This window comes from Hippocampus zosterae, chromosome 2 (genome assembly GCF_025434085.1).
Source record: "Hippocampus zosterae strain Florida chromosome 2, ASM2543408v3, whole genome shotgun sequence".
NCBI lineage: Eukaryota > Metazoa > Chordata > Actinopteri > Syngnathiformes > Syngnathidae > Hippocampus > Hippocampus zosterae.
The window spans coordinates 4,341,860-4,368,715 of record NC_067452.1 but is presented as its reverse complement, the minus strand read 5'-3'; the positions used below and the strand labels follow the sequence as shown (position 1 = coordinate 4,368,715).

Genomic DNA, 26,856 nt, shown 5'->3' with positions numbered 1-26,856 from the left:
GTCTTCTCGGCAGCATGGGTATACCAGCACTGTTTTTGACTGAGAGGAATGTCGGCGCCATTTGACTGTCGTTGCTGGACAGTCCCGGGGCGCTTGTGTCTTGCGCCTGATATGGGCAGCATTTTTCACAGCCCCACTTTGTTCAGCGGAGAGATCGGTGCTGTTGAACGGTCTGCGGCTGGATGGATTTAAGGCTTGAGGAGCCGACGATGAGAAGAAAGGAGCGTTAGCGCTGATGCGGATGTGCAACTGGGAATCGCGGCTTGGAATTGGAAGTGGATTTACATGGGACAGGAGATGTGAGCCAATCTCTATTTCGTCAATGGACGCTACAGCTTCGTGTTTGCTTTCAAAACTTAGTTTGTAGCAGACGTGTGCACATTTTCACCTGAAGTCTCTGATCCACTGGTGAAAGGATACGTTGATCCTCTCCTCTTTCATCTATAACTGCTTCAGAGAAGTCTGTGTCCTATGTGTTGTGTTGTGATTTTGACTTCAAAATGGCGCAGCGTAAGTGGCTGCCTTTCCAGCAGCTCCTATATTTTGTTGTTCTACTTCTTCCTCTCATAACTTCGCTGCTGTGAATCGTGAATTTCTCCATTGCGAGACTAATAAAGGTTTTTTTTATCTTATTATGCATTGAGAGAGTCCCAAATTTTGAATTCTGTAATGGTCTACTCACTGAACATTCGGCAAGCCTCCTCGCTACCCATCTTTAAAGCCCTCCTCAAAACCCACTTGTATTCTTTGGCGTTCGACTCGGCATGATTTTACTGCTTGGTGCTTTCTACCGCCTTTATTACCATTTCGTCTTACTGTTTATTGTGTATGTTAAATCGCTCCATATACAGCACTTTGTATGCAGCGATGGCTGTTTGAAAGTGCTCTATAAATACTGTTGACTTGACTTATTCAATTGCATATGATAATAACACAAACAACAACAAATACATAACATACATACAATGATAAACAAATGTTCATCCATCCATCCATCCATCCATCATCTACCGCTTATCCGGGGCCGGGTCGCGGGGGCAACAGCTTTAGCAGGGAAGCCCAGACTTCCCTCTCCCTAGCTACTTCTTCCAGCTCTCCCCGGGGGATCCCGAGTCGTTCCCAGGCCAGCTGGGTGACATAGTCTCTCCAGCGTGTCCTGGGTCTTCCTCTGGGTCTCCTCCCGGTGGGACATGACCGGAACACCTCACCGGGGAGGCGCTCAGGAGGCATCCGAATCAGATGCCCAAGCCACCTCATCTGGCTCCTCTCGATGTGGAGGAGAAGCGGCTCGACTCTGAGCCCCTCCCGGATGACTGAGCTTCTCACCTTATCTCTAAGGGAGAGCCCGGACACCCTGCGGAGAAAACTCATTTCAGCCGCTTGTATCCGGGATCTCGTTCTTTCGGTCACGACCCATAGCTCGTAACCATAGGTGAGGGTTGGGACGTAGATCGACCGGTAAATTGAGAGCTTCGCCTTTTGGCTCAGCTCCTTCTTCACCACGACAGACCGATACAACGTCCGCATCACAGCAGACACTGTCGATCTCCCGCTCCCTGCTACCCCCACTCGTGAACAAGACCCCAAGATACTTGAACTCCTCCACTTGGGGTAAGATCTCCTCCCCGACCCGGAGGGGGCACTCCACCCTTTTCCGACTGAGGACCATGGTTTCAGATTTGGAGGTGCTGATTTTCATCCCAACCGCTTCACACTCGGCTGCGAAATGCTCCAGTGAGAGTTGGAGAGCCCCGTTTGAAGGAGCCAACAGCATCACATCATCTGCAAAAAGCAGGGATGCAATACTGAGGCCCCCAAAACGGACCCCCTCGACAGGCGCCACGACAGGCACCAACCACCTTACGGCCACAACTCAGATTGGCCGCCTCAACAATAGAGGCACGGAACACGGTCCACTCGGGCTCAATGTCCCCCGCCTCCCCCGGAACATGGGAAAAGCTCTGTCGGAGGTGGGAGTTGAAACTCCTTCTGACAGGGGATTCCGCCAGACGCTCCCAACAAACCCTCACTATACGTTTGGGTCTGCCAGGACGGACCGGCATCTTCCCCCACCATCGGAGCCTACTCACCACCAGGTGGTGATCAGTTGACAGCTCCGCCCCTCTCTTCACCCGAGTGTCCAGAACATGCGGCCGCAAATCCGATGATACCACAACAAAGTCGATCATCGAACTGCGACCTAGGGTGTCCTGGTGCCAAGTGCACATATGGACACCCTTATGTTTGAACAAGGTGTTCGTTATGGACAATCCGTGACGAGCACAGAAGTCCAATAACAAAACACCACTCGGGTTCAGATCGGGGGGGCCGTTCCTCCCAATCACGCCCCTCCAGGTCTCACTGTCATTGCCCACGTGAGCATTGAAGTCCCCCAGCAGAACAAGGGAGTCCCCAGCAGGAGTACTCTCCAGCACACCCTCCAAGGACTCCAAAAAGGGTGGGTATGCTGAGCTGCTGTTTGGTGCATATGCACAAACAACAGTCAGGACCCGTCCCCCCACCCGCAGGCGGAGGGAGGCAACCCTCTCGTCTACCGGTGTGAACCCCAATGTACAGGCACTGAGCCGGGGGGCAATGAGAATGCCCACACCTGCTCTGCGCCTCTCACCGTGAGCAACTCCAGAATGAAAGAGAGTCCAACCCCTCTCGAGAGAACTGGTACCAGAACCCAGGCTGTGTGTGGAGGCAAGTCCGACTATATCCAGTCGGAAATTCTCTGCCTCACACACCAGCTCGGGCTCCTTCCCTCCCAGAGAGGTGACATTCCATGTCCCAAGAGCTAGCTTCTGCAGCCAAGGATCGGACCGCCAGGGTCCCCGTCTTTGGCTGCCGCCCAGCTCACATTGCACCCGACCCCTTTGGCCCCTCTCATGGGTGGTGAGCCCATGGGAAGGGGGACCCACGTTGCCTCTTCGGGCTGTGCCCGGCCGGGCCCCATGGGTGTAGGCCCGGCCACCAGGCGCTTGCCAACGAGCCCCACCTCCAGGCCTGGCTCCAGAGGGGGGCCCCGGTGACCCGCGTCCGGGCAAGGGAAACCTTGGTCCATATATTTTGCTCATCATAAGGGGTCTTTGAGCCGTGCTTTGTCTGGCCCCTCACCTAGAACCTGTTTGCCATGGGTGACCCTGCCAGGGGCATAAAGCCCCAGACAACTTAGCTTCTAGGATCATTGGGACACACAAACCCCTCCACCACGGTAAGGTGACGACTCACGGAGGGGTAAACAAATGTTCCAAAAACTTAAATAATTCAGCAGCAGGCCTGAGGATTTTGGAATTTCATGGTAACCATTTTTCGGTTCCGTCGCATTACCCAATAGTAAACCACAATAACAAATGTTGGGTTCCGTAAACGCTCATCATGGGAACCCATTTTTCTATTTTGACTGATTGATAATCAAGAATTCCGAAACTCAAAAGTATAATGTTTCAAGGGTCAATGTTTGAAAACTATGCATTAACAATGAACATTACATCAGCAGCTGTGTACTCCGGGTTTATTCCAAAAAATAAATCGATCAAAAACTGGTGTACTCATGTGGCATCATCAGAGTATTTTTTCCAATTTCACACTGTAAAGATTAATTGACTGGTAATCATTAATACAGGTAAGTATTGATGTGGCCTGACATCCTCTTCCCAAGACGATGCAAGTGTAATCTACGATCAATTTGATGAAAGAATTTAACACACATCATCATTAGTTCTACCAACAGTTAACATTAGCATTACTACACCTTGTGACGAATGTTTTATTGATAAAGTTACCATGCTACAACCAGCAAATTATAGCATAACCAATACTGTTTCATAATATTTTTCACAGCGATTAGCCTACAAATCTAATGACCAACTTGCCTCGTAATCATGCCTCGCGTCGTATCTCGCTCTCGCGTTCTGTGCATACGTCACAGGTGAGTTTAGTGATTCGCCCTTTGGACGATTCATATGAAAAATCAGACAAGCATTCCCATTTCTTAAATATCATAATTAGTAGATCAAACTTTCATCCGCGCGATTCCTCAGTTTACGGACTAAAATAACAACCCGCATGCGCACATAACGTCATCTGTTGTGTTCCCCCTCCCCATCACTGAAAACAAAACGAAAGTAAATTAGAAGAAACACACACATCACAAACACACATACAGGCACAGTGAAATCGCGCTGATCACAGTCAACTCGCGTGCGGTGACTTTTATAGTTAAACTATTTTTAGGTACCATGAAAATGACACAATGGAAACTACACGCTACCGGTAACGATTGTTACTGTGAAATTCTCAGGCTTGCCGTAGTTTTTTTGTTTTTTTTGTTGAGAAATTTCCTTGCGTCCCAAAAACGCACATTGTTTGGAACTGTGCGTTTGGCGTTCTGTCCAAACTCACCTTGCAGGGAGACCGCCTCACCAACCGATACAAGCAAGAGATCGGCGGTGGAAACTTTATGAGATAGAATGCACTTTTTTTTAGAATGCACAAAATTACAAATCCCACCCATCAATATGTTCGCAACCTCACCTTGACCTTTGTGTTTACTTATGGATGATACATATCTGGCCATTGCATGAAAATGCAGAGTGGTAATAGGAGTGGTAATTACCAAATAGGAGTGGTAATAATTGTAGTACTCAATGTTTAGAGATCAGCCGTCTCGTTACCTCTGCGTCCCGCGTCCGAGACGCATAATTTTCCCACGCCTCAGCAGTCGAAAGTCCACTGCGTTCCTCTGTGTGTGCGTCGGCTAAGCTTAGCTGATGTTTCGGCTAGGCTAGCATTTTGTTGTCGTAGATCAAAGCGTATTTAATTTGTGACATCGGTTGCTTGGTTGAAACCAAAAGACGTGCGCGTGCGTACATGTTGGCGCGGACGCACACACAGCAGAGCAGCGGACTTTCGACTGCTGAGGCGCGCTTCGCTCGAGTGGCGTCGCTACAAATATTCCGGGACAATGCTATTTTCAAGTGGCGTGGCTGGAGAAGCTGGAGTTCCGTGTTTGGGTCAGAAAAATTGCTGACGATTATACGTCGGCCAACTGCAGAGTGTGGAAGAAGGGCATCTCCGTGAGAGGTAAAATTTGTCATAGCCCCCTGGTCAAGTCAAATGCATTGAGGCACACAGCAAAACAGAAGAAAATCGATCGCCAAGAACTTGCAAAAGAGATTGAGGAGAAAACTAAGTCACTGTCTGCTATTCCCTAATTGTCATATCAGTTTCATATTTGTCATTCTAAAACATGTCTGATCAGTGAAGGTGATATGAGGGAAAATAATAGGGTTGGACCATTTGGGATTTAGACTTCTGACATGCATTTCAGCTGTTCACGTATTCTGGATACTGCCGGATAAGATGGGCAATCAGTACAACAGTTAGTGAAACCAGATTTATCTAAACCCTCTAGCTCTGTTCTTAGTGTTGTGTTTATCCGAAAATAAATTGAAGTTATATATTTTCTCAATTAAAAATTTTCTTTGTGTGTTTTATTTGAGAATTAATTAAAAAAATCATTTTCCTAACTGTGATACAGGTAGCAAAGTGAAAATTTGACATACAGTATGTCAAACAAAGGGTTAAGTGATTGCCCCTAAAAATAAAGATGTGCCCTTCCTTTGGCAGCAATGATTTGAACACCAGCTCAGTGATATGTGGCTTTCTGTTCAGCCCGTGTATTGCTGAGCGGGTATTAAATCCACCATGAATCCCCCGCTGAATGGAGAAAAAGTCCTTAAAAATGGCCAAATTGGTTCACAAAAGTCATTAAAAGGTCCATCAATAAAAATCAAGTGGAAGAGTGGGAACCCTGGTTTAGCTTTCAGCTATTGTGTCACAACTCTTTAGTGGTGGATAAAGTTTTTTGCCATGACATTGTAACAACTTCATATTGTGTTTTAGTCATGTAAAATAACAGATGTGTTTTGACGCTGCTGTGTTGCAAACAATTATTACAGTTAAAATACATGGCAAATATATTGTGTTAATCTTAACATCATACCTATACATCAACAAATATGGTCATGCTGTACCGCCCCCAAAAAGGGTGCGACCAAATCCAGTGTGGTGCGACCACCTGAAAAAGTTTGGAGCACCAGTGCAAAAGTTAATGTAGAGCCCTGTATTGTTGTAAAACAAAAAATGTGGACTGGAGCTACACTATATTATCAAATGCATTTGCGCTCCCATCCAAATGACCAGGATCAGGCGTCCTAATCACTTGGCACGGCCTGGCCGCAGATAGATAAAATCAAGCACCTAAGCATACAGACTGTTTTGACAAACATTTATGAAAGAATGTGTCGCTCTCAGGAGCGTAGAAATGTCATGGGGTGCCAACTGTGCAACAAATTCAGTTGTGAATGTTGTTTTATTTTTTGTGATAACATTTACAATATTAGAATGCTAGAGGGCAGTGTTGCCTTGAGGAAGGGGGTATATAGCACGGGTTTTGGGTAATGTGGAAGTTGTTCCTTCTGTGGGTGAAGGTGGACGGTCGCAAAAATAGTTCTACAACCATCATACAAGTGGAGTTATTATTCGGATTAACAGTGAAATATTCCACTCCTTCCTCTTCCAATATGACTGTAGTGCACAAAGGAAGACATGGATGACGGAGTCCGATGTGGATGAACTTGACTGGCCTGCACAGAGTCCTGACGTGAACCCGATAAAACACCTTTCGGCTGAATTCGAGTGTAGACGGAGAGTTAGGTCTTCTCGACCAACAACAGTGTGTGTGACCTCACCAATGCGTCTTTGGAAGACTTGTCAGAAATTCCCATGAACACATGCTCAAGCTTGTGGACAGGCTTCCTCGGAGAGTTGAAGGTGTAATACAGTGAAACCCCGCTATGCGACCACCTCATTTAAACGACCACCTTAAAAATACGACCGGTTTTGTACAGTCCCAAATAGAACGCCTATGTATTGTATTGTGTTGAAACCCTAGAAATGAGACCACCCCGGAATTAAGAATTGTGACCGCGATATCCGGTCCCAGGAAGCTTTCGCCTCATAATTGCGACCAGGTGTGAAAATGGCAGCAAGCAAAAAGAGAATTGATTTGACCCTACAACAGAAAATTGAAGTTATTCGAGCCATTGAGCAGCCAGGATCGAGCCAGCGAACATTGGCTGAGCGGTTTGGAGTTGGAAAAACTCAAATCCAAACCATTTTGAAGAAGAAACGGGAGCTCCTAGACGCATACCAAGCAAACGTTAGCTCTTCTAGAAAACGCCTGTGCTACCGAAGTGACTACGACGACGTGGACGAGCTAACTTGGCGATGGTTTCAGAAAGCGCTCAGCCAGAATATCCCTATCAGCGGACAGATGATCCAGGAACAGGCACGAGAATACGCGAAGGAGCTTAAAAAGGTCTTTAAAGCGTCCAGCGGTTGGCTGGATCGTTTCAAAACAAGGCACAACATTGGAGGCGCTAAGCTGTCAGGAGAGTGAGCCAGCGGTGATATGTAGTTTTTTTTTCTCTTGCCTTATACATACATAGACTATTCAAATGCTTAAATTTCTTTTGTGTACAATACAGTTGCATGTACAATCCATCATTTATTACTCATTGTGTGTACATGACGCCACAGTATATTGTTGCATGTGAGCCACATTACTTCTGCATTATCATTACTGCATGCCACTTTAGAAATCAGACCACCCCGAAAATAAGACCACCTTGAGCAGTAACATAGATGGTCTTATTTCTGAGGTTACACTGTTGCTGCAAAGGGTGGGCTGGCGTCTGTTTGAACCCGATGGGTTCGGAATGGGATGCCACTTTAGTTCTGATGCGAGTCAGGACAATGAGCAAACACTTGATAATATAGTGTGGTATTTTTATGTCTTCCTGGAGACCAACTGTCCTTTGCTGGCTTAAACCATGGAATACATTTTTTTGTGTGTGTGTTTGTGAAAGCTTCTGTGCATTTGATAGGGTTTAATTTACAACGTGCTGCATCATGCAAAGGCCTTTTCCCCGCCTTGTTTGTGACAATTCGAAAAACCATGGTTTATACTTCTCTAGACAAATCAATGCTGTGATCTATCACAGGGGTCCCCAACCTTTTTTGCCCCACGGACAGGTTTATGTCAGACAATATTTTCGCGGACCGGCAATTAAGGTGTGGCGGATAAATGCTACAAAATATGGTTAGAGCTGCATGAACACTGTGGTGGTGTTTTCGAGAGATAATAACACGAGGAGCATCTAATCTGGCCGCAACACTCTGATCGCTATGGTAATGTTTAATGCCTTCAAAATACGATGCAACGCAAATTCAAAGTGCATGAAAATGTCATCTCACCACAATGCTGAATCAGTGCGAGCCCTGAGCTTGATTTTCTGTTCGGGGTAATAGCAGACAATGACACCTGAAGTGTGTGCTTTATGTCGAGTCTACTTCGTAATTTTGTTTTAGTCGCCGTTGCTGCACAAAACCCCCGCCTCACATAGGTGTAGCATGTCGGAAATAGCAACAGTGCTATTGTGGCAATCTCAAAGTATTCAGCCATAGCGTGAATCCAGAACACCGGCGGAGTTGTTGTCTCTAACGTACTTTTAAGGCCCCAGTTATTTGCGATCTCCAGCAGTTTATTTTAGTCATTTAGCAAGCTCCGGCGTTTTGTTTTTAGCGTTATCAGTCACTTGACGGAGAAGTGTGGTTTGACGTGTTGTTTTCTTTATACCAAATAGCATACTGTAATCATTGCCACAAACCTCAGCACAATAACTTATATGTGGAAAAATTATTGAACAATAAAATACGGAGCGATTAATGACCAAGAATGTGTTTGCTTAGTTTAATATTGCTCTGCATCTTTAGAGCTAGGACTGTATATTTGACATTTTTTTCCAGTTAATTTGTCACCACCAAGAAATAGATTTTATTACTGTCAGTGACCATTGCATCTTTTTTGTTTTTGTTTTAATCAAGTTTAATGCCAGTTTAATTCTATTAAACCAATGTTTCACTTTCATCAATTCCATATTGTCATGTTTTTGGAGTTATACATTTTGGTCAGAACAAAAATGGTATCGTTTGTGAAGAAGATAAATGTGAACACATTTGATACGCAAAATAAATCATTGCTGTAGATCAGTGTTTTTCAACCTTTATGTAGCCATGGCACATATTTCAGATTTGAATACAATTCACAGCACACCATTTAACAAACCGATTCACAAAACGTGGAGGTCTAGTGGGGCAAAATAATATTCAGTGAGCCGCTACTTGTGCCACTTGAAAAGATGAGACAGGCCTGTAATTTCCATCATACTGTAGATACACCTCGATTTTGAGAGAGAATATGAGAACAAAAAAAATCCAGAAAATCACAGATTTTTAAATAATTTATTTACAAATTATGATTGAATTTAAGTGTTTGTTCGTCTACAAACGAGCAAGATTTCATCATGTGACAGACCTGTAACATCTTCTCTGAGAGGCTCCTCTGTCTTCCACTCATGATCTGTTTTTAATGACACATGTTTGAACTTGGTTATCAGTATAAAAAGACACCTGTCCACCGCCTCAAACAGTCAGACTACACTCTACTATGGCTCAAAACAGAGAGCTCTCAAAGGACACCAGATACCAAATTATAGACATGCACTCGGTTGGGCAGCCTAAATCTGAAATAGCTACTGTTTGTATGTATTTACATGAACATATATACAATATGTATGCATGGCAGTATTTTATATGCACATACAAATAATAAGATAGAAACACGAAAACGGTGAGGTCGCTAAATAGCGATTACCGTATTTTCCGCACTAAAAGGTGGACTAGATTATGCGGCACATCTTCAATGAATGGCTATTTTGCATACATTGGATACATCGCATTATAAAGCGCAATCTATAATGCCTCCACGAGATGGTGCTACGCTCTTTCCATTCAACTCGAGAGGCGTTCATGACCGCCTCTGAAAAACGTAAATTTAACTATTATCCATCCATCCATCCATCTACCGCTTATCCGGGGCCAGGTCGCGGGGGCAACAGGTTTAGCAGGGAAGCCCAGACTTCCCTCTCCCTAGCTACTTCTTCCAGCTCTCCCCGGGGGATCCCGAGTCGTTCCCAGGCAAGCTGGGTGACATAGTCTCTCCAGCGTGTCCTGGGTCTTCCTCGGGGTCTCCTCCCGGTGAGACATGACCGGAACACCTCACCGGGGAGGCGCTCAGGAGGCATCCGAATCAGATGCCCAAGCCACCTCATCTGGCTCCTCTCGATGTGGAGGAGAAGCGGCTCGACTCTGAGCCCCTCCCGGATGACTGAGCTTCTCACCTTATCTCTAAGGGAGAGCCCGGACACCCTGCGGAGAAAACTCATTTCAGCCGCTTGTATCCGGGATCTCGTTCTTTCGGTCACGACCCATAGCTCGTGACCATAGGTGAGGGTTGGGACGTAGATCGACCAGTAAATTGAGAGCTTCGCCTTTTGGCTCAGCTCCTTCTTCACCACGACAGACCGATACAACGTCCGCATCACAGCAGACACTGTCGATCTCCCGCTCCCTGCTACCCCCACTCGTGAACAAGACCCCAAGATACTTGAACTCCTCCACTTGGGGTAAGATCTCCTCCCCGACCCGGAGGGGGCACTCCACCCTTTTCCGACTGAGGACCATGGTTTCAGATTTGGAGGTGCTGATTTTCATCCCAACCGCTTCACACTCGGCTGCGAAATGCTCCAGTGAGAGTTGGAGAGCCCCGTTTGAAGGAGCCAACAGCACCACATCATCTGCAAAAAGCAGGGATGCAATACTGAGGCCCCCAAAACGGACCCCCTCAACGCTTCGGCTGCGCCTAGAAATTCTGTCCATAAAGGTTATGAACAGAATCGGCGACAAAGGGCAGCCTTGGCGGAGTCCTACCTCCACTGGAAACGATTCCGACTTACTGCCGGCAATGCGAACCAAACTCTGACATCGGTGGTATAGTGACCGAACAGCCCGTATCAGGGTGTTCGGTACCCCATACCCACGAAGTACCCCCCACAGAACTCCCCGAGGGACACGGTCAAACGCCTTCTCCAAGTCCACAAAACACATGTAGACTGGTTGGGCGAATTCCCACATACCCTCAAGGACCCTGCTAAGGGTGTAGAGCTGGTCCACTGTTCCACGGCCGGGACGAAAACCACACTGCTCCTCCTCAATCTGAGGCTCGACTTCCTGACGGACCCTCCTCTCCAGCACCCCTGAATAGACCTTACCAGGGAGGCTGAGGAGTGTGATCCCTCTGTAGTTGGAACACACCCTCCGGTCCCCCTTTTTAAAAAGAGGGACTACCACCCCGGTCTGCCAATCCAGAGGCACTCTCCCTGTTGTCCACGCGATGTTGCAGAGGCGTGTCAACCAGGACAGCCCCACAACATCCAGAGCCTTGAGGAACTCCGGGCGGATCTCATCCACCCCTGGGGCCTTGCCACCGAGGAGCTTTTTAACCACATCGGTGACTTCAACCACAGAGATAGGAGAGCCCACCTCAGAGTCCCAAGGCTCTGCTTCCTCCAAGGAAGGCGAGTTGAGGAGGTCTTCGAAGTACTCTGCCCACCGGGTCACAACGTCCCGAGTCGAAGTCAGCAGCGCCCCATCCCCACTGTACACAGTGTTAGTGGTGCACTGCTTCCCCCTCCTGAGACGTCGGATGGTGGACCAGAATTTCCTCGAAGCCGTCCGGAAGTCGGCTTCCATGGCCTCACCGAACTCTTCCCACGCTCGGTTTTTGCCTCGGCGACCACCGAAGCCGCGTCCCGCTTGGCCAATCGATACCCGTCAGCTGCCTCTGGGGTCCCACAGGCCATAAAGGCTCGATAGGACTCCTTCTTCAGCTTGACGGCATCCCTTACTGCTGGTGTCCACCAGCGAGTACGGGGGTTGCCTCCACGACAGGCACCAACCACCTCACGGCCACAACTCAGATTGGCCGCCTCAACAATAGAGGCACGGAACATGGTCCACTCGGGCTCAATGTCCCCCGCCTCCCCCGGAACATGGGAAAAGCTCTGTCGGAGGTGGGAGTTGAAACGCCTTCTGACAAGGGATTCCGCCAGACGCTCCCAACAAACCCTCATAATACGTTTGGGTCTGCCAGGACGGACCGGCATCTTCCCCCACCATCGGAGCCTACTCACCACCAGGTGGTGATCAGTTGACAGCTCCGCCCCTCTCTTCACCCGAGTGTCCAGAACATGCGGCCGCAAATCCGATGATACAACTACAAAGTCGATCATCAAACTGTGGCCTAGTGTGTCCTGGTGCCAAGTGCACATATGGACACTCTTATGTTTGAACAAGGTGTTCGTTATGGACAATCCGTGACGAGCACAGAAGTCCAATAACAAAACACCACTCGGGTTCTGATCGGGGGGGCCGTTCCTCCCAATCACGCCCCTCCAGGTCTCACTGTCATTGCCCACGTGAGCATTGAAGTCCCCCAGCAGAACAAGAGAGTCCCCAGCAGGAGTACTCTCCAGCACACCCTGCAGGGACTCCAAAAAGGGTGGGTATGCTGAGTAATTTAACTATTACTGTACTGTAAATGAAAATTGAAAATAATGCATCAAAACAGAAAATCAAACGAGGAAATCACAAAATAAATTCTGTATTTCCCCCTACAGAACTTATTTTGTGATTTCCTCGCTTGATTTTCTTCGTAGTTTCATTGAAGTAATCATTACGTTTTTCAGAGGCGGCCATGAACGCCTCTCGAGCAGAACGGAAGTAGAGCAGGCACGGAGACGGACAAAGACGTACAGTGCCTGTATTTGTTGAGACTTTGAAAACCATTAATAAAGGCTCCGTTTAAAAAAAAAAACACCACCACAGCTCTCCTTTTTTCGGAGCCGCAATAAAAACTTATTTTATAAAGCAGCGTCACAGTTCACTGAACCAACAGCAAGTTAGAACATTGGAAGCATCCTTCCTGGAAGGAGCCATCTTGGAGTTGCTATATTACCGTAATGCCCATACACAAGACCCACCGGATTTTAAGGCGCTCGGTGAGCTTTTAAGAAAATTGAAGACTTTTTGGTGCGCCCTATAGTGTGGAAAATATGGTAATAATAATGGCGAATGGGTGGGGTAAAGTAAATCACACACAATAAAATTACAGGCCTCTTTCATAGGTTGTTTCTTAGGTTGGAGAACTTGCACGATCGGTGGCTGAATATTTTTGTGTGTGTGTTTGTGTATGTGGGCAGGGGGAGGGGTGTTCTATCGATCTAATGTATTGTCCCATACAGGCCTTTAAAGCCAATTTTTTTGGGTGAAAGCGCCCAACTTGTGAACTCTGTGAGCCACGGAACTGCATCACCCACAATGCTTCTCTTTACACCGCAGATGTTCGAGATTACTTTTGCTGTGCATGTGTGTCAAAGCCAAGGTTTGGATCCAGCTGGGAAAGCAGAACACTTGACTTGTTCGACAAGAACAAAGCGGCCAAATAAATATCTAAAAAAAACAACTCGCTGACAACTAAATTAATTTCCGTTCACCGATTAGGGGTCTTGTCATGTTTTATGCAATGCCAAATCTGGAAAAAAGTATATGACCACTCCACTTGTGTGGTAGAATTTCTTGGAAGTTGTCATACTGAACGCCCAGTCAGAGTGCTTCGCCTAAGCCATAAAACTGAAACATTTGTGTAATATCTGTAATCTTATTGTAATGCAGATTAATCTATTGCTTCTATTTGTGAAATTTTAAATCGCTATTGTAGTATTGAGGGGGGAAAAGTGCAGTTATCTTTTTCAAAATTGTTCAGCCTGAGTTGAGTGATATTTTTTTTCTCACCAAATTAGGCTCTCAATTGCTTAACTTATACTAACTTAGAATACCCTTAATAAAAATTGTTAGGTTTAGCCTGGAACCAGAGATCATTTTATTCAAGTCACACAAAATGGAGCCGTTTGCTTAATGCTTTGTGCTCACACGCACATAAATAAAACATGTTTTTTTTTCTCCCTTCAAGGTCACATCGAAAGGCACCAGTTTAAACCCAAATGCCAAGGTGTGGCAGGAGATGCCGGTGACCCCCAGTGAGGCGGTGACCAGCAGCCCCCACTGGCTCCCTCCAGACCTCAGTGATGGTGAGTTTAAGTGCCCCATCTATTCAGTCTTCATTTAATTCTAGGGTTGCATCTTTCGTAATTAATTGCAATAACGAAATGCAAACGTTATGCCACTAACTTGAAGTAACAGTCTACTACTTTTAATTCTTTCTAATATTGAATAATAAATGGTAAGTGGGGTGTAACTCGTTGTCAGAGATATTTGCTCGGACAGTTGAACAGACCCAGGAAGAGATTGTCTTTTCTGCCGGCAGGAGGCGCAGTTTTCTACGAAGCCACTCCGTGTGCGCTTCTGAACTGACACCTGACCTCTGCAGCCCCTGCCGGCTTTTGATTGATCATGTATGCAAATTATAAGTAATATATCAGATAAACACTCCCTTCTTCATTTACTGTATTTTCACGACTATTCGACGCATCGTACTAATGGCCGCAGTCTCAGTAATGCGTGACATTTCTGTATTTTACACATACACAGGACGCATCGTACGAATGGGCGCAGTTTTACAGTGGTAAAACATACGCCAGCTTAAACATACGGCATGCATGCGCGCACTCTAACACGTTAGCTTGAAGCATACAGTAGCACGCCAAGACATACAGATAAGATAAAAACACGTTTTTAAAAAGGCAACGAAAGCAGAGCTGAGTTTGGGTGTATTTTATTTAGCCATCGTACAATTTTCTCATGTTTTTCGATCAATCATAAACCCAGAAATCCATCAAAGTCCTCATCCTCTGTATCAGAAGCAGAGGACTGCACATCTCAGTTGTCATTGAATGCATGCTAGTGTGAGTTGCTACGCATTGCCGAGCGGAAAGAAGGAGTACCAACAGCAAAGTCAACATTTCTCTCGTGTGAAGCTTTCCCACATTTGAAAGTAAAGAACAGAGCGAAACATGGTGGCAGCGCGTGTGTGTGTAGAAAGAATTGAACAATTGTGCAAGTACCGTAATCCATCAAAAACGCCGCGTTCCCTCTCGTTGTTGCGTATTGTGGCGTAACTCGCCAAGCGCTGCCTCTCACTCTTTGTAAAGTTGTGTTTGCCACCGATCATCCATTGTTCCCATGCCGTTTGCAACTTTACTTTGAACGCCCGGTTGATGCCAATGTCCAGCGGTTGGAGTTCTTTAGTCAAGCCTCCGGGAATAACGGCAAGCTCAGAGTTCATTTGCTTGACTTTTTTTTCACCGCTGCTGTGAGATGGGGACGCATGCCAAAAGCATAACCGGTGGCTTTAAGTTTGAACTGAGCTTCGTAGGCGTGTCTTTTTGTCGAATTTATTTTCAGGGGTTCTTAGAAACCAAAACCGGAGTTGTTTTGCAACAATGCACATTGCCACACTCTATACAAGTGTTGGTACTGGCTTGAGGCGTCCACTTACACGCCCACACTTCACCATTGGCGGACTAGCTTGCCTGTCCTCTCTCTCCCTCTCCATATACGTATATATACACGCCCACCCTTCCCTGATTGGCCGACTTCTTTCATGCCTGGCCACCGTCACTTCCGCCTTTTCTCTATATAAACAGCGTGTCGGCTGTCAGTCAGATTTTGGAACTCGGCGCATATAAAGGACGCTCCGCACCATAAGGCGTCCTGTCCATTTTGGAGAAAATTTAAGACTTTTAATGGCGCCTTATAGTCGTGAAAATACGGTACATGTCATGCCTCTCAGCCCAGGCCACCGATACGCACCTCAGAGGCCAAAAGATCTCTCGGTTTTAACAATGGATACATTGTTAATTCAATGGGTATATTTCGCATGAATTGAGACAATGGAACAAACTCAAGGACATCTTATCGTGCTGCCCACCTGAAGTTGAACATTCCTGTTTGTACAATCAGTTAACAAGGCCTCAGTTTCATTCAGCTCAGGTTGGCCCTTTTTCCTGTGTGCTCTAAATACACGCGTTTGAGGTCAATCAAGCATACAACAAAATGAAACTTTTAAACATAACTTATTTAAGTTATGTGTGGAGTTTGTCTATATTTGTATGGCACTCTTCTATCTTTGCTATTCAAAGCAATTCACACCATCAGAATCAGAATCAGAATCATCTTTATTGGCCAAGTATGTAGAACACACAAGGAATTTGTCTCCGGTATAACACGCTGCACTAGTATCATCGTAAACAACAAAATCATTGAACCATTTTAGAGTATACCAGTAGTTTTGTAATACCATTTTGTGGTGCAAGAAGAGTGACTATGTCAGTGACTGTTTAAGGAGTTAATGGCTAGAGGGAAGAAGCTGTTTAAGTGTCTACTGGATTTGGTACGCATAGATCTGTAGCGTCTGCCTGAGGGGAGTGGCTGAAAAAGGTGGTGGGCAGGGTGCGGGGGATCCAGGAGGATTTTCCGTGCCCTTGTCTTGATTCTTGAAGTGTGCAAGTCCTCAAGAGTGGGTAGGGCGATGCCAACGATTTTTTCTGCCGTCCTAACTGTCCGTTGAAGTCGGATTTTGTCCTTTTTTGTGGCGGCCCCAAACCAAACCGTGATGGAAGAACACAGGATTGATTCGATGACTGCCGTGTAGAACTGTCGTAGCACCTCCTGTGGCAAGCCATGCTTCCTCAGCAGCCTCAGGAAGTACATTCGCTGCCGGGCCCTTTTCAGGATGGAGATGGTGTTGACTTCCCACTTCATGTCCTGGGAGACTGTGATTCCCAGGAACTTGAAGGTCTCGACGGTTGACACAGGGCAGTTGGATAGTGTGAGGGGCAACTGAGGAGAAGAATGTTTCCTGAAGTCCACGATCATCTCTACAGTCTTGAGCGTGTTCAGCCCGAGGTTGTGTCGGCCGCACCAGAGCTCCAGCTGCTCCACTTGTTGGCGGTACGCAGACTCGTCGCCGTCTTTGATGAGACCGATGACCGTGGTGTCGTCTGCGAACTTTATGAGTTTGACAGCTGGATCTGTTGAGGTGCAATCGTTTGTGTAGAGAGAGAAGAGCAGTGGCGAGAGGACACATCCCTGTGGGGCTCCAGTGCTGGTGGTGCGTATTGATGATGTTGTTGCTCCCAGTCTCACCTGTTGTGTCCGTCCCGTCAGGAAGCTGAGGATCCACTGGCAGATCGCAGGAGACACACCGAGGTGGAGTAGTTTGGGGGTGAGGAGTTCCGGGATGATGGTGTTGAACGCAGAGCTGAAATCCACAAACAGAATCCTTGCGTAGGTCCCTGTGCTGTCGAGGTGCTTGAGGATGTAGTGCAGACCTATGTTGACTGCGTCTTCCACAGACCTGTTTGCCCGGTAGGCAAACTGGAGAGGGTCCAGCAGGGGTCCAGTGACGTTCTTTAGGTGGTTCAGCACAAGGCGTTCAAAGGACTTCATGACCACAGACGTCAGGGCGACAGGCCTATAGTCGTTCAGTTCCGATGTTGCCGATTTCTTGGGAACTGGGATGATGGTAGACTGTTTGAAGCAGGATGGGACCTCACACAGCTCCAGGGATCTGTTGAAGATCTGAGTGAAGACCGGAGCCAGCTGGTCAGCGCAGACTTTCAGGCAGGAGGGGGACACTTTGTCGGGCCCCGGAGCTTTCTTGATCTTTTGCTGCTTGAAGAGCCGTCTCACGTCCTGTTCGTGGATCTGTAGTGGAGAAAAAGAGGGTGGGGGGGTAGGTAGAGTGGTTTCTGGTAGAGGTGGGTGTGTGTGGGAAATGGGGGTGTCCTTTTCAAGTCGGCAGAAAAACATGTTTAGTTCATCAGCAAGACCCTTATTGTTCACTGTTTGGGGGGATGGCATTCTATAGTTAGTGATTGCTTTCAGGCCATTCCATACAGATGCAGAGTCGTTAGCAGAGAACTGGTTTTTCAGCCTCTCTGCATAGCTTCTCTTTGCGATGTTAATTTCCTTCGTCAATTGGTTTCGGGCATGTTTGTACAGTGCCCGATCTCCACTTCTAAATGCGGCCTCTTTCTCTTTCCTGAGTTGCCTGAGTTTGGGAGTAAACCATGGCTTGTTATTGTTAAACGAGCGGAAGGACTTCGTTGGTACACACATGTCCTCACAGAAACTGATGTATGATGTTACAGTGGCTGTGTATTCATCCAGTGTGCCCGTTGAAGTTTCAAAGACGCCCCAATCAGTGCAGTCTAAGCATTCTTGTAGAGCTAGCTTTGCTTCATCTGTCCATTTTTTCACAGTCTTAACAACCGGTTTAACACATTTGAGTTTCTGTCTGTATGTAGGTATTAAGTGGATTAAATTGTGGTCAGAAAGACCCAATGCTGCACGGGCGACCGATCGGTATGCATTTTTGATTGTTGTATAGCAGTGGTCTAGAATGTTGCATTCTCTGGTGAAACAGTCGATGTGCTGCTTATATCTGGGAAGTTCACGGTTAAGATGTGCTCTATTAAAATCGCCCAAAATGATCAGGGGTGACTCTGGGTATTTTAGCTCGAGTTTGTTTACTTGTTCGGCTAGCGTTTGTATCGCCGTGTTAGCGTTAGCTTGTGGCGCAATGTAAACACCGACTAGTAAAAAGGAGGTGAACTCACGTGGCGAGTAGAATGGCTTGCAGTTTAAAGACAGCGACTCCAGGTCCGGGCTGCAGTGTGCGTCGAGCTTCGTGACATCAGTGCACCATTCTTCGTTGATATAGAAGCAAATCCCACCACCTTTCGATTTCCCTGATAGCTCCGTGTCGCGGTCGGCTCGGAGAAGGCGGAAGCCGGGTAGATGTAGCGCGGGATCTGGATGGCGGTCACTGAGCCAGGTTTCAGTGAAGCAGAGCGCAGCAGAACGTGCAAATGTTTTGTTGGTCTTTGTGAGGAGAAGAAGTTCATCCATCTTGTTTGGCAGAGATCGTAGATTAGCAAGATGGATCGATGGGAGCGGGGTTCGAAATCCACGCTGCCGGAGCTTGACGAGCACGCCGGCTCGCTTCCCCCTCCGGCGGCGTTTCCATGCTGCGTACAGCGCAGCCGCTCCGCTCGCGATTAGCTCCGAAAAACCCTGTGGATTTTCGTGTACTGGTGAAAAAAGACCGAGCGTAGACTCCCCAATGAGCAGCAACTTTTCCCTCGTGTAAGTAAGCCGCTCAGGGTCGCCAAAAACAAACGAAAATGACAAAAACAGGGATAATACTAGGGAGCGTGTGACCGAGGCTGCCATACCTGTCGGCGCCTGATGACAGTTTGAACTGAGCTAATTTATCCACAATGCAGCAACTGGGGCTTCAGTATATCGCCCAAGGACACGACATGGTTGCAATGGCTGAGGATCACACCCCCAACCTCTGGGTTGGCAGACAATCACTCAACCACAAACCCATGCCCCCCCCACAAAAAAGAGTTTGTGGGCTTCACAGAAACAGTGTTAGCGCTGAATTTTGCTTTCCTTATTTAATTAACGAGATGGTGATAAGTCAGGGGCATACGAGTCTGAGTTCAGTGGCTTGGGAAAGAAAAAAAAAAAGGTTCTGCCTGACATGTGTCACCCAAGCCGTTGACTTCATCTATTTATTGTTATAGAATACTAGCTGGTGCGCCGCCCTCCGGGCGGCTCATCAGCTAGTTCCTGCGGAAGGCTGGTAAGGTGGGCCTTCGGCCCACAAGTGTTGTTGCTTGGTTCAACTTTTTGTTCATCTTCATTGCTTATCGCGAAAATAAAGAGATGTTTAGCTCTACTAAATAACTAACAATTTTATTGCAATGCTTGTGGGTAGACAACATTTATCGCTAAGATGCCCGCGCGATCGTAGTGAGCCACTGCCTGAGCGGCGCAGTGAAGTAGGTACGTTTTGAAAAGGGACAGACGGAAGGACAGACCGCGTGCGGGACGACGCGCAATATATATATAGATAAGTGACAATGTCCAACCTTGCTGGAAAGCTGAAGGCTTTAATTAACACTGAGAGTCCTGGACAGGGCACAATGCGGTTTAAAATGTTGACGAGGTGTCAGTTATTCACTTGACTGTATATAACGCTTCCCAGGTTACACTGAGCCGTCGCCTGCTGTTTGCAAGCCGTACACTGTGGGATTCACAAACCCGGATGAAAGCAGCACAGCAACAGCTGAGATTGCAGTCAATGGAATGGACCCTCCAGAATTGGCTTTTCCCCCCGTTGAGCGCACCACTGCAGGGACGGCAGGTTTGTCATGCCGTACCACAAACACAACCCTCAATCTAGATTAAGCCTTTGCGTGCGCACACACACACACACACACGCACGCACGCACGCACGCGCGCGCGCGCGCACACACACACACACACACACACACACACACACACACACACACACACACATTCCTGCACTTGCTGCACAGTGAGGACCGAGTAAAAAGGCCTACAAAGCGAGGACCACCCTTTCTGCTTGAAAAAGAAATGAAAAAGACACATTTCTAGACACAGGAGGGCGCCCTTAGGCAATACATTCCTTTAGATTAAATAAAACACCAAAGGTTAAGAAAAAGTTTTTAACTAGATAAGTGAGGACCGGGCACTGGCCATGCGTTCTTAATGATTTTGAAGTAGATTAGGTGCCGTTCACCTTACTAAACATTTAATAATGTAAATTTATAATCAGATATATTATTTTTAAACAGTTTATCACCATTAATTTATGGGTACTGTCATTTATTTAGTTTTATTTAGTTCTGATATTTGTGTGTTCAATACGCCACAGGTTTGCACTGTGGCTGAGAGGAAAGTATTTTAATCTGTGCTGTACATTACACAGAGAGCATATTTGACAATAAAAGCTGACTTGACTTTATGATTTATTTTTGACAAACAAAAGTACTCTTATTCAAAACTTACAAGAACACCTGAAAAACTTCAACCTTCAAAACGCACACTAAAAAAACTTGCTGCGCCACAACCTGACACATGAACCCACATATACCCTACCAAATAACTGTGCTTTCAAACTCTATTCCTTTTCTCCCCTCTCTCTCATCCCATTCCCTCTCTCCCTTCATCTATCTCCCCCCTATGTCTCTCCCTCTCTCTATCTTTCATCTTCAAGCTTTTTTCCCAATTACATATCTTTTAATAATTTCATTGTGGAATATCTCTCCATGTGCGGTCTTCAAGGTCTGGCGATGCTTGACTACGACACTTAACGCAGTCATCTTTCCTTGGAACTTTCTTTAATGCTACAAATTTTGAAAGGTGTCGATCAATTGCTGCTCTTTCCTTTGGAGTCCGGGTCTCTTCCTTTTTTTAGTTTCCAATTCTGGAGGGGAAAAAAAGAGGGTTATTAGTGGTTTAGTTGAATATAAACAGATCTGAACACTGCCTTGACTGATAACAGGACCAGAATAAAAACTATCAAAAATGCATTGATTCAAAACATGTTTTAGGCATCTAGTTTAAAGCAACTTTGTTGACTTAAAAACACCTCAGCAGCAATTTCCCTCAAGGCATGATTCATGAGTGTTATGCTCTTTACATTATTTAATATTTTTCAATATCCTTAAAATTAATGTGGGGTTTTTTGCCTAGTCTCCGCCTTTAATGTCTTGTTTATCTATGTGGGCCCCCCAATTGGGTGGCAACCACTAAAGGGTGTACTCTGACTACAGCCCAATGACGGCTAGGATAGGCTCCAGCATGCCCCAAACTTTTGTTTTCTATTTCTGAAGCCTTCTATTGTGAAGAACATACAGAAAAAACAGTCTTTGCAAGTACAGTGATCCCTCGTTTATCGCGGTTAATGGGGACCGAAACCACCCGCGATAAACGAAAATCCGCTAAGTAGCAAAACCCCCCCACCCTCCATATAGGTATATGAACATGTGTATGAGTATAAATATTTATAAGGCCAAATGTACTGGTATACATGCATGTTTGTAGTAATTAACAGTACTTAATGCTATATACTAATATATTTAAACATGTATAAGTTAGGTTAGGTTAGTGTATAAATAACGAAATACAGTAAACACAGTCCTGTATATGTTGCTCTATGTGACTCGCTGTTGTTTTGATTATTTTCACTGCCTCTTGAGGACCTTTTGCAGCATTTTCACTTTTTTTTAATGAATATGTTTGAAAAAATCCATGACACACAGAGGCCGCGATAAATGGTAATCCAGCGGCACTGTTGACATTCATGTTTCGAAGCTACAATCAAAGCCTGAACCACTTTGCCGATTTCAGAGCAACATATGTGGTGAATATTATCTAATACGGTATGCATTACCAGTTTTCCTTGTTTGCAGTGAAATGCATTATTTTACAATCCATTCAAATGTCAGATACCAAATATGTAACTTCTGGTTGCTGATGGTGTATTGCAGGAGTGACCAACTCATTTTTGGCACAGGCCACATTGTAGTCATGGTTTCCCTTGGAGGGCCATTATGAATTTTGGGAGACCATATACACATTTAATCACCTCCACATTACATACACCACTCATAACATATTGATGGATAACTACTTTTAAAATCAGAAGTAAAACATAATGATTGTTCTTGTGGACTTCATATGACATTTTGAGATTTTGGTTCAGACTTTAGCAAGCCTCATGGAATTCGACATGCTTTATTTGCTTTTGCAGGCCACATAAAATGATGTGGCAGGCCAAATCCGGCCCCTGGGCCTTGACTTTGACACCTGTGGTGTAGTGGTATACTCGCATGACTTGTGTGGGATCAGTTCCTGCTCAGTGATGGTGTGAATGTGAATATTTCTGGCTGCAAACATGATTTCGTTGTTGAGAGGTTCGACTGTATCTCTCTTTGGTCAGATTTTTTTTTAATTGGATTCAATTACAATCAGTGTGTTACTGTAACCAAATTATATCATAACCCTGTAAGAGAAATTGCTATACAATAGAAATTGAAGACAATTTTACAACTGAGTAGACCACTTCAACGACTCGTCTTTACATCTGCAAGTCACAGTCACTTGTGCTGTTTGAGTTTCTTAAATTGTTATACGGATCTATCCAACAGAAATTCATCTTACCAACTTCACTATGTTCTTTTCGAACTGCTGTCTTCTTCTTCCCAAGAGATCTGTGTCCAGTCTTTTTGTCCTCTTCATCTAAGAAAGTTGGCATGTTAGTATAATGGTAATGAAACTTTGAGTTGTGTTGACGATGCACTGACTCACCGCTGTCTTCAACATCATCGTCGTCATGTGTAAGTGTTGCAATCCTCTTTCGTTTGGTGGCGCTCCCTGATGTTGATGGTTGTTCTTGGCCATGTGTGAAAGATGCGTCATAGACTGTAAATAATAATAATAATATACTTTGGGTGAATATGCTTTGATGATACACATTTGTAATTCCTGATATATTGGAATGTACAAAAAACAATCAGGACTTGGAGCGGGGGTGTCAAACATACGGCCGGCGGGCCGTTACCGTCCGACAAGCAGGTTTGATCAGGCCCGCAGGATCATTTAAAAGTGAAAAAAATGCAGAAAAGACATGGAACGAAAATTTTGAATAACATGCAATTCATGGAGTATCCGCTAGGGGACACACCGTTTTGATCAGAGTAGAAAGACACATTGTTTTGAGAAGAAGACAACAGCAGTCTAAGTCTGTCACTGAGACGGACGGACCCAAAACAGCAGATGCTATCAAGGACATTTTAATTCATTATTCTTTACACATTTAATGGCACTCTCTTTAGTTTGTAAGGTATAGGCAGGGATTAAATTTATAATTTATATGCACAAGGCTTAAAAATTCCTTTCTTCACAAATCTCCTTTAATCTAAAAGCGCATCACTGTATTTTTCAACACCAATTACTTGTTTAGTGCCCTTGTACAATCAGTTGCGATGCATATATGTGAATGATAAAAGTCAATCGTACATTTGTCTAAGGAAATCTAAGGTGCTTCATGAAATGTTTTGTAAAAAGATATGTTCATTAAATTTCTACATTTCCGAATGTTCTTGTGCTTCTTTATAGCAGAGTACGGTATAATTTTAATGGCTCGGCCCACTTAACATCTACCGAGGCCAATGTGGCCTGAGTTTGACAGAGTGAAATGAGTTTGACACCCCTGACTTAGAGTAAGAAAAAAAATCGTACTAATGCCAGGTCTGTAACATGTCACTTGTGCCAATGTTAGAGACTCACCCAATCCATGTCTTCCCAACATTGTCTTTTTTTTCTTGACAGTCTTCTTAACTGTCTTATGGCACACCCCTCCATCTATAAAATAATGTTTTGATAGAATCAAAGTTCTTTCCACATGCATCTCAGAAATATGCCAATAATACAGCAAAAGAGGATTCAAGTCGGACAAAAAAACATTACCGCCATATTCACTGCCAGAAACATCACTCATGTCGTCATCAGCGTCATCAGCATAATTTCTTTCTTTAATTGACTGCATCTTCGGTGGCCTTTTGTAGGTGCCTTGGAGCAAGATGATGTACTCAAATGAAATTCCTTACATCTCAGAAACATAGCAATGGTGCAGTGACAGATGGTCCAAGTCAAACTGAAAGCATTACCTGTGTTTTCAGTGTCCAAGTTGGTACTGTTACCGCCTCCATCATCTTCATCATCAGATCTCGTTGCTACAGCTGAATGTGGCACTTCTCATTCTGTGAAAGATGACATTTACACCATGTAAATATGGATGGAAGACATTCACTCTTGCTCCGAGAATGAAAGGGTTTTCTCATTTATGCAAATGGTCTGGACACAGAGAAAATGAGAGCTGTCAAGGTGAAGGAATTACTAAACATCCATCCATTTTCCAATCCGCTTTATCTTCACAAGAGTCGCAGGGCATGCTGGAGCCTATCCCAGCTGTCTTTGGGAGGTCAGCGGGGGACACCCTGAACAAGTTGCCAGCCAATTGCAGGGCACACAGAGACAACCATCTCAAACTCACACCTGGGGACAATTTAGAGTGTTCAATCGGCCATGCATGTTATGGGAATGTGGGAGGAAACCGAAGTACTTGGAGTAAGCCCACGCAGGTATGTGGTGGGAAAAATAAGCAAACGCCACATAGGAAGACTAGGACCGAAATTGAACCCTGCACCTTTGCACTGTGAGGTCGACAGGCTAACCAGCTTTAATCAGTAGTAGTTTAACGGTATTAGAACGGTATCGATCGCATGTTATCACTAACTCCCTGTTTGATTAAAAGTTCTGTCTTTGATCATTGTTCGTTACTTTTAATCCACAGGACAGATGTGTGTCAGAACAGCACACGTGTGAGGATAGTGAGAGGCAGCTGCCTGTCAAGTTGCTGCAACATCCCCCCAAATAACTCGACATACATATGTGCGTGCTTTTGTTTGCTTATTGTTATCATTGAAAAAAAGGTTCTGGTTAAAGGTGCCAGAGGCAGAGGCAACTGGGATCAATTGGTGTCTAACTAAAAATTGTTGTAACTTAGAAGTAGGTCATTTGGTCAACATTAGGGCTAACGTTTGAATGTGATTAATTTGAAATGATTCAAGGTTTCTATATTAATTCCAAGCATGAACTCTAGAGCATATATTGGCATCCCTCTTCCTGCTATGACTACTAATGTTATTTTTATTACATACCATCTTGAGCTTCCTGTCGTCTCCCTGGATCTGGTCTTCTCTTTTTGCCACTTTTCAGACCTTTGGTTGAGGTGGCTGCATGTGCTCTTCCTTTTGAAATATTCACAGTCAGAAATCAGAAAACATAATTTTACACTAAAATATGAAGGTAAAAGAAAATATGCCGATAAAGACATGCACACTGTCGTGGAAACAAAGACAGATGGAGAAAAGAATAAATGGAAGGGGATGACTTTAAAAATATATTAATTTACATACCAGTGATAACAGAGTCCAGGGTTTGCAGACTCTTTCCCTTCAGCGACTCTGTCCCACGTTCCATCGCAAACAGTAGTTTGGCAATCTTGGCCACTTGGAAAGTTTTATCGGTCTGCCGATAAAACTCACAATGGACTCTAATGTCGTGTCCCATAAAACGAGCAACTTGCTCGAGTTCCTGATTGTTCAGGTCGAGAAGCTGACATAAGGTAGCAACATGCTTCCTTAATTTTGTTGACCTCAACAGTTCTGGGTTTTTGGCCTTGCTCTCTTGTGCGTATTTTCTGAGGCACGTGTCACATCCACGAAGATTGGTGGTAGTTCCTTTTTTGGCCATCATTTAACTTCTCTGTTCCTTTCGATTTCATACCTTTTTGTTTTGATTTACATTTTGCCTTGAGGGCCTTAGCTTCATGCAAATCAATGTGGTCCTTTTCTGATCCACTGCTGTTGGACGACCGGGACCCCCCGCCGCCCCCCTTCACTGAATGCTGGTTTGTGGTCATCTCCACTTTGGGCGGATGACACAGACTCCTCTGATGTTGATGATGGTGTTGACCTTGTGGAGAAGGCTCCGGAATGAGTCTCAGCACCAGGCCTCTCTTTGAGAAGAGGTGTATGTTGCCCTGATGGTTGGGCTTTACGCATTTGAGCCTACACATCAGGGCAGAAGAGGGAAAAACAGGGAAAATTGTTAATTTTGTAGACAACTGAGATGGTGAAAAAGAGTTTTATGCTAGATCTCGGCAATTCTGTACAAAGTTTATCTGTCTTTGCCAATGTTTTCAACACTTGTCTTCCAACTTGCATTCATGAAAATACGACAATGTTTTGTCGTCACACATTTTCACAGGATGGAAAGTAGACCAGATGGAACTAAAACCTCCATTAATAAAACAAAGTATGAGTTAATCAGCATGCATTTTCTAGTCTCATGGAAAAGAGACAAATAATATAATTTATTAAATTAAAAACTGGGCAAAAATCGATGGACATTTTAGTTGAC

The 26,856-nt window shown here is 45.2% G+C and overlaps 1 protein-coding gene and 1 long non-coding RNA gene across 3 annotated transcripts in view; one reads left to right on the top strand and one right to left on the bottom strand.

Moving 5' to 3' along the window:
* Window positions 1-26,856, top strand: part of LOC127596355 (la-related protein 4) — a 58,506-nt gene that overhangs the window by 3,658 nt on the left and 27,992 nt on the right. For both annotated transcript variants that reach the window (XM_052058740.1, XM_052058738.1), the window contains exons 2-3: window positions 14,000-14,117; window positions 20,048-20,206. In XM_052058740.1, coding sequence (XP_051914700.1) covers window positions 14,000-14,117; window positions 20,048-20,206 — 277 coding nt within the window. The remainder of the gene's footprint in view (window positions 1-13,999; window positions 14,118-20,047; window positions 20,207-26,856) is intronic.
* LOC127596424 (uncharacterized) lies at window positions 20,750-26,332 on the bottom strand. Its single transcript, XR_007961452.1, has 8 exons — window positions 25,851-26,332; window positions 25,593-25,682; window positions 24,540-24,632; window positions 24,340-24,441; window positions 24,160-24,234; window positions 23,179-23,292; window positions 23,032-23,109; window positions 20,750-21,292 (listed from the first exon to the last, which is right to left on the bottom strand). It is a non-coding gene; the product is annotated as an uncharacterized LOC127596424 (long non-coding RNA).